This window comes from Leptonychotes weddellii, chromosome 14 (assembly GCF_054177405.1).
Source record: "Leptonychotes weddellii isolate Sample4059 chromosome 14, ASM5417740v2, whole genome shotgun sequence".
Taxonomy (NCBI): Eukaryota; Metazoa; Chordata; class Mammalia; order Carnivora; family Phocidae; genus Leptonychotes; species Leptonychotes weddellii.
Window position 1 is genome coordinate 68,053,983 of NC_138382.1, and position 13,069 is coordinate 68,067,051.

Here is a 13,069-nt window from a genome sequence, read left to right on the forward strand (position 1 = left end):
TTAGTGAAGTTCTAAGTGCAGACATTAATAGGCTACACTCTGGGGTGTTTAACAGGTTACACTCTACCCCTGAAATTACAGAATCCACTTGAACCCATGGCCTGCACCTATTTCTGACTTTCCTATTCCTTCATGCCAATTTTTTTTCTCAAATTCAGACAAGTTTAAGGTCCTAACCCATCACATTTATATGTGAAATGGTTTCCTCTTTCACCTGGGAGCTGACTTCAGCAGGGATTATTGCTGGCACTGGAAGGGTGAGGAATGCAAAGGAACCTGCCCAAAGTGCTGTAAGTTATAACTAGCAGAGACAGGCCTAGAACTGACTGCAGATTTCTAGGTTTATGTGCCTGTGTGCATTAAGTAGTTTTACAGTGGCTGTACGTATTTTAACAAGGTCCGTTTCTAAGGCCATTTCCCATCTTTTACTTCTCCATGGCCCTGAGCTAATGCTTTTTGCCCTGATGGGTCAGGTACTCACAGATAAAAATTCCGCATCCTGTTGGTGGTAGGGTGAGAGTATTGTGGGGGAGAATGTGGGAGGCAGTTGAAGGACTGGCAGGTGGCCAGATGGGGTCCTGTCATTCCTCCTCAGTTTCCAGGAAACCAAGACCAGAAACCAGATAATTCCTCCTGGTGCCCAACAGCTGATAGTTCATTCACTAGAGGGAAGATAGTTAATTTTTCAAAGGGAGCTTTTAAATTATAAACCAGACACATTAATTATAACTTTAATATAACAAATGTTATTAAAAGCAGCAAATTCAAAACCATAAATCTTTTCAAAGGTGCACAGGGTTATTATAAGGTCAGTTGGCAGTAATGCAGCTGTTAACTGGTACAAATGAAATGCTGGGATGTGGAGTCAAGGTGGCCTTGCTAGGCCTTATGCTGAATTTCCAAGTGAGGAAGACACCCCCTTCCCCCCTTCCCCTTCTTCAAGCCCAGAGCCTCTCTGGAGCTTGAGTAGAGAAGGTGCAGGTGCAGAACTGTGGCAGGCCTTGCTTGTCCTGTGCTTTCTCAGAACCCTAGAAAGCAGGCCTGGGGGGTTGCTGTACCCTCTGAAGCCAGGCAGGAAGCCACAGATTGGATCCCAGGTCCCACACCCCTGCTGGGCGGGGGGCTGGCTTCTCAGCTCCCCTTCCATCTGGCCCCAGTTAGGGGCTTCAGTGGCAGCAGCTGTGGGGCTGAGAAGGGAGAGAACGGGGCCCACCCCCAGCTGTTCCCTGCCTGGCTCACGCTAGGGAAGCAGAGGGAAGTTGGTGGGCCGTGTGCAGGAGGTGAGGTCCTGTGTGAAAGGCACTATAGGAGCTAAGTTTGAGGCAAGGGGCATCTGGATGATCTCAGGGACTCCCTGATGCTCACGGGGGGGAGGGGCTGAGCCTAGCAATGGAAAAACCAGCTCTCCAGGCCCGCTGCCCCGATGCCACCCCTCTGTTCATCCACCTTCGCCCTGCAGCTGGCGGCCTGCAAAACCCAGCCAAGCTGGGGGCCGCAGCAGCGGTTGGCAAGGCTGGCGCCCATCTGGCCCAGGCCCTGCCCTAGTGAAGGCACTTATTTCTACTTTCCAATCATGTGAGTCAGTTTCTGATATCTCTGGAAGCAGCAAAAATGAGGGGTCCCCTCCCCTTCTCATTTCTGGTTTTCCTCCAGATGGGTAGGAGTTGTAATGTCAGTTCTAAAAATTCTATTTTTACTCCGACAAAGACTTTCCTTTGAGGGGACTGAGTAACACAAGCCCTTTAAAAATCCCAACCTGTTCCAAAAAGTGATTGTCAATCTCCGGGCACAGCAGGGGCTAAGGAAGAGGGTAGGCGGGCGTCCTCTGTGCCTCCCCGCGGGGTCACAGCTGGTTCATGGCTGAAGGAAGGGGGCAAGGGCTGGACTTCCACGTGTGGTTGCAGCACGCGGCCCTGAAGAGGGCCGAGGGAGAGCCAAGGGCAGGAACCAGGCCGGTACCAGAGGGAGTGGGGGTGTGTGGTGTGGGTGTGTGTGGTGTGTACTCCGGAGGGTGAAAGCACACGTGTGATGGGGGCTTCTGTGTGAGTGTGTATTGCCTGGCTGCGTGTGTGGTGGGGTGGGGGTGGGAGGCACAGGAGACATCCGAAGGTTAGCGTGACACAGCTTCCTTTCCTCCCACTTCCGCCCCCGTCCCGCAGGTTTTCCAGGCCACTTCCATTCCAGCAAGGCCAGGCGCAGCTCCTTGGCAGCTATGAGGGGGTGTGGCCAGGGAGAGGATAACTCCTGAGACCTGGGAGGCTGACACCCACAGCCCTTACGCTTAGCCTTAGTCACTGGGCTCTGTCGTTGGTGCCTTCGGAGGCAGAGACCCAGCCTCTTCTGGCCTCAGATCCCAAGAGTCCCAGGCTCTCTGCCTCCCAGGCTTTCACAGAGGCAGTCTCCCACCCTCACCACCCCTGGCCAAGGGCAGCAGGGAATGGCAGGAAAGCGGGAGGGGAAAAGCTCTGAGAGGCGTCCTCTTCTCTACCTTCAGCAATGCTTAACGGTTCCTGTTCTTAGAATGCGATCCGGGGGTCGACTGGCTGTGCATGGGTCAGGGGTGAAGGACATCCAGGAGAGGGACAGCCATGCACGTGTTAAGTGTGTAAACGCACACACCCAAAAGGGGTGGGAGAGAGAGGGACACAGACAAAGAGAAAGACTCGGGCCTCAGGAAAAAGGGTCGGAGAGCCAGGGGGACACCCAATTCAGAGTTACAGGTGAACAGTTTGAGGAAGTGTGTGGAGACACTGAGGCATAGCCAGTGGGACCTTAGAGACACAGGCAAAGGGGTGAGGAGCCTGAGGAGGCCCAAGAGCAGAATGGGCACGCGGAGCGGCGCAGGCCTCGGCCTGGCAGGCGGGCGCGAAGGGCCTTTTGCCAAGCACTGGGAGCTGTCTTGCTTTCCTCCCCCACCCCCACCTGGAGAGAAGTGTCTCTCCGTTGGTCTCCAGGCTCCTGGCATCTCCTGGAGCGAGTCAGTAAGGGGTGGTCCCTTCCCACTCCACCAGGTACTGAACCTTGCCCTCGGGTGTGACCCTCCTGGCCAACACCTGGTACTTCTCCCCACAGGCTAGCCGCCCGGCCGCGCCAAAGTAGTTGGTGATAGATGACTTGAGGTGGGACAAGGACGAGTCATCCTCACTGATGCTCTCGAAGGTGTGGCTGTCGATGCCTTCGTCCGGCCGCTCAGGGCCCGAAGCCCCCTCGGCACTGCTGTCCGAGGGGCAGCGCCCACCCAGCTCGGCTGCCCGCCGCTTTGCCCGCAGGGGCATGTACGCTTTGGCCGCCAGCTTCCTCTTGCGGCTGCCCACCGTCCGTCTGCGTCAGGATGGGGAAAGGAAGACGACAGGAATGGGGTGGAGTCATCCTGACAAGCCCCTCTCCCCGAGCACCCCCTGGGCACCGGGCGCTGGGATGGAGCACCTCCCTGGGTCCTCACCACAATCCCGAGGAGGCTCGGGGAGGGGGGGAAACGGCCCGCGGAGGGAGTGACGGCGCCAGGACCCAAGCCTGGGTGTGCCCAGCGGTAAAGGCCACTGCCGAGGCCCTGCCTGCGCTGCCTCGTCCCTTCCCTGGACTGTCCCTGGACTCGCAGCTAGGAGTCCAGTGGGTGGGGGGATGGGAGCGACACACTACCGTACCTTGTCCCCAGAGCCTGGACTGGAGAAAGGCAGACGTGCGTGTGCAACACACACATAGGGACAGAAAGAGCTGGGGGAGAGACGGACACACACAAAACAAGAGGTGCGTGTCCACAGGTGCTTAGGAACAGGAAGCAAGCCCCGAAGAGCTTGTGAGAACCAAAGAAACAGGAGGAACCAAATACAGACAGAGGTGATGCAGAGAGAGCCACCCAGAGAGGCCTGAGGGCGGACAGACGCCAGGACATGAGTGTCCTAGAACGCAGTTGCAGGAGCCTCCGGCGCCGCTGAGGACCGGCTACTGCCAAACAGACGGTAGCCTTGTCTAGGTCCCCAGGTGTTTCTGTCCCCTCTCCCAGGCCCCACCCCCTGCACGATGCCATTTCCCCCTCCATGGGGCTTCCAAATCAATGGCTCAATCAAGACAGACCCAGATTGAGACAGCCAAGAAGCAGGGCACGCTGCACTCAGAGGCAGAGACATGCGAAGCCATGGCCCATGGAGGCCAAGAACCCTGGTGCGGAAACTCCCCAGGGACAAGGGTCACATCACCCGCAGCCGGGGCAGAGCACCGTGAATGGCCGCACGCAGCCCCGTCTGAACCCCAGGACTCCGAAGCAGATGGTCCCAGACCCAGACTCACGAGCGGAGAGAGCCAGGTCCCCAAGCTGGAGGAGGCACGGCAGGGGGCGACCTCACCTGGAGTCGTAGGAGAGGCTGGTGGAGGCCGAGCCAGAGGTGCTGGCGGCGTCCGTGGAGTCCACATCTGAGAAGAAGGTCTGGCCTGAGCTGGCGCTGAGAGGGAGCAGAGGGTGAGCCTGGCCCCCGACACCCGGCTACTCTCTAGACCCGAACGGCCTTCATTTCCAGCACCTGTTTCAACCTCCTACCAGCCATGCAGACCCAGGTGACGAGGTTCAGAGAGGCCGAAGGACTCCGCTGGGGCTGCACAGTTTAGTAACTGCTCAGTAGGGGCTAGAGCCCAGGCCTGTCTGACCGAAACCCTTCCTCTCCTCCAGGAAGCACTAAATGACCTTTCATCATTTTGGAGCCAAAACGGGACTGTGCAGTCCCTCCCCTGAGGTGCACCGACACAGCCTGGGGAGCCTGGGGAGCGTCAGGGAAGGCGCCCTGGAGGAATGGGAATGCAATTCTGGTGCACAGTGGGAGGGCCGGCAGAAGCAGGAGAGGGGCTGGAGAGGTCGGGAGGGCCCAGGCAAGGTGGCCTGTGACCGTGCTCTGGGGAGCTGTCCTGGCCACCTTCCAGCAGGGGCATGGCGTGCCGAGACAGCTCTGATGTGGGAAGACCGGTCAGGCAGCCTAGGCAGGCAGCCTAACGCAGCGTGGACCCCTTTAACGGGAATGACCCCCGAGGGGGCTTCAACTCCTTGAAAGGCTCTCTGCTTTGTCCCTTCCAGAGCCTTCCTTCGTTGCTGGGGAATCGAGGTCTCACTGCTTGCTTCCACCCCACGCTTCAGAGCAGCCCTCTCTTGCCGGGTCCCTCACTGTTACCTTTTTAAGCTCTGAATTTCATCCAGCGAGAAGTCGAATATGCTGGCTAGGTGGTGGTTGGTGCTCCAGGCTGAGGTAAAGTCGCTCTGTGGACACAGGAAGGAGGGGGAGGAGGGTCAGTGAGCGTCAGACCCGCCTCACAGCAGCCTCTCTCTGCCAAGGGCTACACAGGCTCTCCGAGGACTGGGCCTCCGGACGGTAAGACTGGTCACTCGCTCTTCCGTCCCAGGCCGGCCAGGGAGCCGGGTCACAGCGGGCCTGGCCCTGACTCCCTCTCTAGCTGACTGCGCCACCTTCCCACCTCTGGGCCTCGGTCACCCGAACTGCAGAAGGCGGACAGGAACGGCTGCCGGGCTTCCCTGCGCGCGGGGCCGGGACGCAGAGCAGAGTGAGACGCTGACTACGAGCGCCTTGCACAGCGTCAGGTGCGGGGCAGGTGTGAGGACCGCTGGCGTCACTGCCCACACGGAGGGCTGCCGCGCCGAGGCCCGGCCACTAAGGAAAGAGTGCTCTGGGGACCTGTTCTAGGCTGGGCTCGGCCACTGGCGGACGTGTGACCTCAGGGGAGTCGCTGGCCCCTCCTGGTCCGCAGTGACCCCACGGGACTGTGGGAGCAAGGACATTACCTCCCCTGCCCTGCCCCCTCGGCTTCTGGGGAGAACTCGAGGAGATAAGGGAGTGGTCTTGCGGAGCCTTAGCCTTTGCTTGTTTAGCTAGGGGAGGAACTGGCTTCTCCTTTAAGGGACGTGGGGGAGTCTCCCCCCTAGGCCTGGGGGCTCAGTTCCCTGCACAGGAATCCCTACTGTGCGCTGACCCTGTGTGTGAATGTGGAGAGCAAGAAAACAAGAAACTAACACTGGGAATAGCATCTTCCAGCAAAAACTTTGATCTTTTTCTTCTATAAACTCGCCTTTTCTGCTGCTGGAATTCGTGAGGCAACAAACTGTGGAGACAGAAAGGGGAGAGGGGGGCCAGGTCAGAGCCTGAAGGCCCAGGGGGAGGACAGGCAGGGCTGGGGGACACAGCAGTGCTGGGGCGGGGGGAAGGGAGACAGGCGCTCCTTCCAGGCAGTGGGTGTGGGAGGGCGTGGGGCAGGGGGGTATGGTGGGCAGAAGAGAGAGAAGGCTGGTCTGTCCCCGACGCCCAGGACGAGGGGCTCAGCTCAGCCAGAACCAGGGACGCCTTACGCACTCTCACTTCCCCTTACCTCTCTGCCTAAGCCCTAACCCAGCAAGACCGGGCCCCCTGAGCTGGCTTGCCCTCCAAGCAAGGCAACAGGGGCGACGGTGGAAGGAGCCCAGGGTGTGGGACTGGGCCCCAGCTCGGTTGCTAACTGGCCCTCTCCGGTGCCTCCAGCTGGGCCTAGCAGGGTGGAGGTCTTCCCTGCTCACTTGGGCCCGTCTGGGCCCACTGCACAGCCCATCGGCTGGGGCTGGAGCTGGGAGTAGCAGAGACCCCGAGCTCGCCCCCCAGGCACTGACCCAGGCTTGCTCCTTCCTCTCTTACGCAGCTCAGAGGAGGCGCCGCTCTCAGTGGGCGCCAGGCCCTTGTCAGGCAGCAGCTTCCCTGGGGGGTTGGGGGGGACACGGATACGCAGACGGAAGATGCACTTCTTCTTCTTGATCTCCTTGCCACAGAGGAACCTGGGGGATGGGCAGGGGGAGGAGAAAGCTCTGGAGTCTGTCGGTCCATCCTCCTGGTCAGGAGAGTCAAGCATTAAAATTACCCTCTCTGCCTCCCCGGAACTAGAGCTAAAATCCAGGGTTGCCCGTGGAGACGCTGATTCCTCAAGGCTCGTGGGACCAAGGGTCCTGGGTGGTGGCTGGGGATGTGGCTATGGTTCCTCCCTGTCCTCCCTCTTGCATGTATATGATTCTTGCTGCTCCTCTCCCTTTTCTAGCCTGCCTCAACTGGCCCCAAGGTCACCACCTCCAGAAAGGTCTCCTCTAGCTCCCAGGGGAACAGCTATGGCCGACACTGGATTCTACACCATTCCGTTTTCTGGTCTCCCCAAGGAGACTGAAAACACCTCCAGGTGCTTCCCTCCTCCTTCCAACACTGGCTGAGCTGCCATGAGGTGAGGACGTGACTCAGACAGTCCTACCCTCAGAAGACTGTCCACAGGGAGTGCGGGAGGCCCCATTGTTCGAGAGTAGGACTGTGTCTGGGCCCCAAACCATGAGAAGGTGGAAGAGAGAGTGGATAATTCTGTCTAGAGATGTCTGGAGAGGTTTCACAGAAGCAGGGACCATGTCCTATTCCTCACTGTGTCCTCGGGACCTACACAGGGCTGATACAGTAGCAGTTCAACAAACAGTCATTCGTAGAACAAATGAGTGAAAGGGATGGAAGAGCATTCTAGTCAACAGAGGGGTCTTAGCAAAAGCACTGAGTGGGAGAGCAGTGGGTTCAGAATGGCCAACACCCAGAATAAATAAAGCAATGGATCAATGGCAGAAGGCAGGGGCAGGGTCTGCTCATGAGAGGCCTTGAATGCCGTGCTCAGGAGCCTGGGCATTCCCTGCAGCGGCAGCATGGGATGGGTCAGCTGTGTGTTCTGAGAAGGACTCGGAAGTCTGGAGGAAAGACGAGTTAGGAGGCTGCAGCCCACCCGGGAGATGATGAAGTGATCCTTCAGTGCCTGGCCCAGAACCACAGATGGTGAGAGCAGGAGGGGCCCTCAAAGCTCAGGGGTGAACCCTCTCTGGAGCCAAACCCAGGACCCAAATGCATCAAGCTGCTGGAGTGGTCGCGGAGGCATCACAAAGGAGGTGGGGTGCCCCCTGAATCTTGAAGAATGGGTAGGACTTATTTAGTTAAAGAGAAGGGGAGGGAGACCCAGGCTGGAGCACAGTTTGAGCAAAGGCCATGAGGCAGGAAGATGCTTTACACCCAATCCCACCTGTTGGGGGCCCCATGCACTCCCTCCCTTCCCTGCACGCACCGGCTTTTGTAACTGTTCAGCGCATTGAGGAGATGTGGTCCTCGGTCAGTCACGGGGGTGCTGGTGAGCTGAGGGGAGCAGCCAGCAGGAGAATCAGACCTAGGCATATGACCCCTGTCCCCTCCCTCCCCTCGATCTCTGAGTGAGGGCCCTGACTTCTGCTGAGATTCTAAATCTTTTCACCTCTCTGAACTCACTTCTCCATCTGGAAATGGGAGAGTTAACTCCTGTCCTAGATGGATCAAGAGGTTTAACGGGACACCTGGGTGGCTCAGTCGGTAAGCGTCTGCCTTCAGCTCAGGACATGATCCCAGGGTCCTGGGATCGAGCCCCACGGCAGGCTCCCTGCTCAGCAGGGAGTCTGCTTCTCCTTCTCTCTCTACCTCCCACCTCGTTCTCTCTCTTTGGCGCACGCACGCGCTTTCTAATAAATAAATAAAATCTAAAAAAAAAAAAAAAGGTTTAAGAATGCCCATGCCCTTGACCCAGTCATGCCACTCCATGGGATCTATCATAGAAATAGAACGTGAAATTCGAACAAAGCTTTAACAAAGCTTCCCTGCAGCGTCAGCCCTAATGACCGGCCAGTGTGCAGAGCGGGGAAGAGACTCCCTGCCCAACAGGAAGGAACGCAGTAAGTAAGCCATGGTGGAAACCAATGCAGTCATTAAAAATGTTGATGAAAACTCTTTCGGAATATAGAAAAGTATTTATGATATGATGTAAACTGAAAAAAAAAGATTTAAAATTTTATATACTATATAACATAAACCAAGGAAAAAAAGACATAGAAGAAAGGATGGAATATATTAGTTGCAATTGTTTCTGAGTGGTGTGATGGGGGAATATGGATGACTTTTTTTTTTTTTTAAGTAGGCTCCATACCCAGTGTGGAGCCCAACACGGGGCCCAAACTCAAGACCCTGAGATCAAGACCTGAGCTGAGATCAAGAGTCAGACACTTAACTGACGGAGCCACCAGGTGCTCCCGGATGATTTTTTTTTTAAGTATACCACCTTATACTTTTTAGCACTTAACAAATTTTTCTACCAGTAACATGTATGTTCTTTTTATAAATCAAGAGAAAAGATATTAAAAATACCAGCTCTATCTTTTAAGGCTTTACAATATGTATATCTTTTTTTTTTTAGATTTATTAATCTATTTTAGAGAGAGAGGGGGGGAGAGAACAGGCACATGAGCACACACACGGGGTGGGGGGCGGATCTAAAGCAGACTCCCTGCTGAGCACAGAGCCTGATGCAGGGCTCGATCCCATGACCAGAGCCAAAACCAAGAATCAGCTGCTCAACTGACCGTGTCACCCAGGTGCCCCAACAGTATTTATGTCTTATAAATTATCAAACACTATAAATGAAGATGTTATTATATGAAAAGCTTCTACAAAGCATAAGGGTCATTTTGTGTGTGTGTGTGTGTGTGTGTAAATTCCTGTCTCATCAAAGAGAGATTTGGGGCAGTCAGTAGAGAAGACACCTCACTCTGGATTGGTGGAGAGGACTCTAAGGCTGTCGTTAGGGAAAAGGGGGCATGGCCCCACCATGGGAGAGGTTGGTTCCAGTCCTGGCTCAGCTCCAAAGCTGTGCTGGCCGCCAGGGAGTCGCTCTCCACCTCTGACATCCTGAAGGTCTCTCGTTTGTTACTTTACTCCCTGGGTCCCAGGGCCCCAGGACGACTTCTGCTATTCAGAGTAATACCAGCAGGGGGCAGGCCCACTTCACTTTCCACTGTAGCCCAGTCATCCGGGGGACGTCAAACTTCTCTGTAGAGAGCCCTGTTCCAGCCAGATGCACCCCTAGCTCCCTGCTGCTGAGTCAGTGAGACCCCAACCCGCCCACTGCCAAAGCCTGGGTCAGGAAGCCCCTTGCAGGGCACCGGCTCAGAGGCTTGGACTCAGGGACGTGGCAGCTAAGAGGCTCTGGGTCTTTCTCCCAGCCAACAGCCCTCACAGACAGGCAGTGCTACGGGAGAGTGAGCCCTCAGACACCGAGATCCCAGTGCTGCATGGACCGTGTGGCCCTGGGCAAACCTCTTCCCTCTCCTGACCTCGGTAAGCCCACTGTGGAATGGACTCCTGCCATTCTGCCGTCCCACGGGCCTGCGTACCTTGCCAAGCTGCAGGAGCTCCCAGTGGTGGTTGACAAAGGCCAGAATCTCCTCAAAGTCAAAGTACTTCTTCTTGCTCTGCACCCCCAGGTTGTAGAGGGCCAGGTGAACCACATCCACCCTGGGCAAGGGGGCGAGTAGGTGGGGCTGGGGTGAGGTGGCAGCCTGCCCAACCAGGGCTGGAACCTCCTGGGTCCGGGCTGAAGGGCAGGGGCAAGGCTGGGAGCTGGTGGCTGGAAATGGAATTGTTCCCGGAGGGCGGTGGGAGCGGAGCCGCTGGGAGGGGACGGGGGTGGGCCTGGGTCAAGCCCCACCCTCTCACCATCGAAGGGGCAGCCGCTCGATGTACTCCGGGCCCTGGTTACACACGGAGCAGAAGAACAGGTAGAACCTGGGGGCGGGTGGAGAGGGGCCTGTGGTGGGAAGAGCTGACATCCCACCCTAGCCCGGCCCCTCGCCCCGCACTCCCCACCTGCCTTCCCACAGTAAGTGTCATCCTCATCCCGAGGGCTGGTGGCCCTAGAGCGGGTGGGGGTTAGCATGGGGCAGGACAAACACCATAAAATACTTCCCTGCCCCTCCTTCCCCTACGTCGGTATAATGGAGTGTGGCTGAGTTCAGAGTGAGCTGAGCTAGGCTGGGCTGGAGCTGGCACCCTCTTCCCCTCTGAGGCACGCGCGCACACGCACACACAATCACAAACACGACACACCAACCGAGACACGCAGTATCTGGTACGACGACACACATAACCCTTCTGTTAGCTTAGCCCCATCTGTCAGAAGCCAGATCAACCATCCACCTCCCAGTGGCTCCTCTAGTAGCCTGGGTAGGGGTGGGGCGGGGCCTGCCTCATCCTCCTTCCCCAGACACTGGAGGAGACCGGGGCTTAGGGAAGGTGGGACTTTGCCTAAGGTCTCCCCCCAGGTCAGTGGCAACTGGGGCCGCGGCCCGACATGCTCCTTCCAGTGAGAAGGCCCCCGTCGCCCTGAGCGGACTCCCCAGGACAGGTGCCCACCATCAGAGACCCCACCCACCTGCGCAGGGCCTGGCAGGCGGTCTACAGGAGCCGCTGCCCCTGCTGAGGTCCCTCCCCCCACCCGCCCACCTCCCCCTCGAGGCTGAGCCGGGCCAGGTGAGCACCTACCGGTCTCCGAACATCATGGGCTCGTTGAGGCACTGGGTGCAGGCCTCGTGGAACCACTGTCGGCACCGGTAACACTGCAGCATCCGCAGGTACCATCTGGAGCCAGAGGAGCCAGGGTCAGGCCGGCCGCGCTCCCAGCCAGCCACCAGCCTCAGCCACCTCTGCCTACACCAACTCGCGCTCCGCGAGGGGGGGGGAGGGGGGACTCACGGTTACCGAGCACCGAGGCTGCGCCAGGGGCGGTCGGGGGAGCAGGCGTATGCTCTATCGTTTCATCTCACCGTCCGGTAAGAGACGGGCCACTGTCCTAATTTTATGGGTGACTCTGAGCTTAAATGGCTTGCTCAAGGTCACTCAGGAAGCGAGTGGTGGATGGTGACTCACATCCTGGGCTCCCTCACTTCAAAGCCTGTGCTCTTCATGCTGCCCTGGAGCCCCCATCTCTGGACTGCGCCCCATGCGCTGTTTCTCAGACACCACCGAAATGCAAAGGTTTGCCCAGGAGACACGCGGGAGACTAATGGCTCCTGCAAGCTCCACGGGGCAGCACCGCGTCTGGTTTTTCTTACCCTGTCATGTGAATGAAGGGCCAAGTGGTATTTCCTTAACGACAATCGATGCTTTGTTTACAACTTGCCAGGTGAGGTCCCTGGACTGCCTGCGTCAGAATCACCTGGGGTCTAGGTTAAACTATGAAGATCCCTTGGTCCACTCGAGACCTACTCAATCTTTTGGGGAGCCCCTGGGAGATGTATTTTTAACAACCACCCTGAGCAGCTCTGCCCAGTAAGCACTGAGAGCCACTGTCTCAATTCTGTAAAGGTCTCATTAAGCATTTCTCCCTGTTATCCCACATCCCTTCCTGCACTCAGGGAAGTTGATCCCACCTGAGAGATGAAATACTTCAAGGGATTTGCCCAAATTACCCAGTTAGGCTGGGTAAGCCTAGCCTCCAGTCCCTTACTACTTGTCAACAGATCTTGGGGCCAGGATTCAGGACTTCAGGGCATCCTGCAGGCTGTGTCCTGAGGGCAGAGACCCTATCTCTCACTTCTGTGGTTCCTGCCACCATGTCTGGTGCAGTCGGCCCAAGGGAGCAGGCTCAATCCCCCATGGCTACATGGACACCCAGCCTGGTAAGGAAGAATCAAAGACTCTTGTCCTATAGTCGGGGCAAGAATCCCCTCCACGGCATCCCTACACATAACCCCCAGCCCCTACTTGCACACCTCCAGAGGAAAGTACCTTAGTATCTCATCAGCAGCCTATCTCACTGACTCTGACAACGGAAAGGTTTATCTTCAATTCCACGCACCAACAGTAACAGCTCACATAATTTATTAAGTGCTGACCAAGTGCCAGGCCCTGTGTGAGACTTTCTGTGAATTATCTAATCGCTACTCTGCTCCCAACACCATACACGGGGACACTACGACGAGAACTGCGTTCAGGGGCTGCGCACAGCTCCAAGGAGCTGGGACGGTCTGGACACTCGCTTCAGTACTTCCTTCCCTTCCCGGGGCCGGGTCTGAGCGCGCTAGCCTCGCCACCTCGAGCCCCGCCTCCGGGCCCCGCCCCCACCCCTCGGGAGGCCCCGCCCCCGCCCAGGGCCCCACCCCCGCGCCCCGCCCCCCGGGGAGGGCCCCGCCCCGCGGCCTTACTCTCCCGGCCCTCCGCAGTAGCAGTAGCACTGC

At 57.5% G+C, this 13,069-nt stretch overlaps 2 protein-coding genes across 2 annotated transcripts in view; both read right to left on the minus strand.

The window, feature by feature from the left end:
* Positions 1-717: 717 nt before the first annotated feature.
* On the minus strand, positions 718-13,063 carry PHF19 (PHD finger protein 19). Its single transcript, XM_031031250.2, has 10 exons — positions 13,037-13,063; positions 11,376-11,471; positions 10,551-10,619; positions 10,229-10,349; positions 8,101-8,168; positions 6,638-6,799; positions 6,012-6,099; positions 5,157-5,242; positions 4,344-4,439; positions 718-3,321 (listed from the first exon to the last, which is right to left on the minus strand). The coding sequence occupies exons 2-10, from the start codon at positions 11,456-11,458 to the stop codon at positions 2,979-2,981; spliced, it is 1,116 nt and encodes a 371-aa protein (XP_030887110.2). The 5' UTR covers positions 11,459-11,471; positions 13,037-13,063; the 3' UTR covers positions 718-2,978.
* The window catches only part of LOC102738070 (PHD finger protein 19-like), a 5,768-nt gene continuing 5,331 nt past the window's right edge, over positions 12,633-13,069 (minus strand). Inside the window, exon 7 of the mRNA XM_081804086.1 lies at positions 12,633-12,654. Within this exon, the coding sequence (XP_081660212.1) occupies positions 12,633-12,654 (22 nt within the window). The remainder of the gene's footprint in view (positions 12,655-13,069) is intronic.

What these genes read in the sequence shown, in the direction of transcription:
- PHF19 (XM_031031250.2), bottom strand. Translation starts at nt 11,458, where the DNA reads ATGCTGCAGTGTTACCGGTGCCGACAGTGGTTCCACGAGGCCTGCACC. An exon ending in GAGCGGCTGCCCCTTCGATG is followed by an intron (nt 10,350 to 10,550) that starts GTGAGAGGGTGG and finishes CCCCTTGCCCAG; the next exon opens with GGTGGATGTGGTTCACCTGG. An exon ending in AGCTCCTGCAGCTTGGCAAG is followed by an intron (nt 8,169 to 10,228) that starts GTACGCAGGCCC and finishes TGCTCCCCTCAG; the next exon opens with CTCACCAGCACCCCCGTGAC.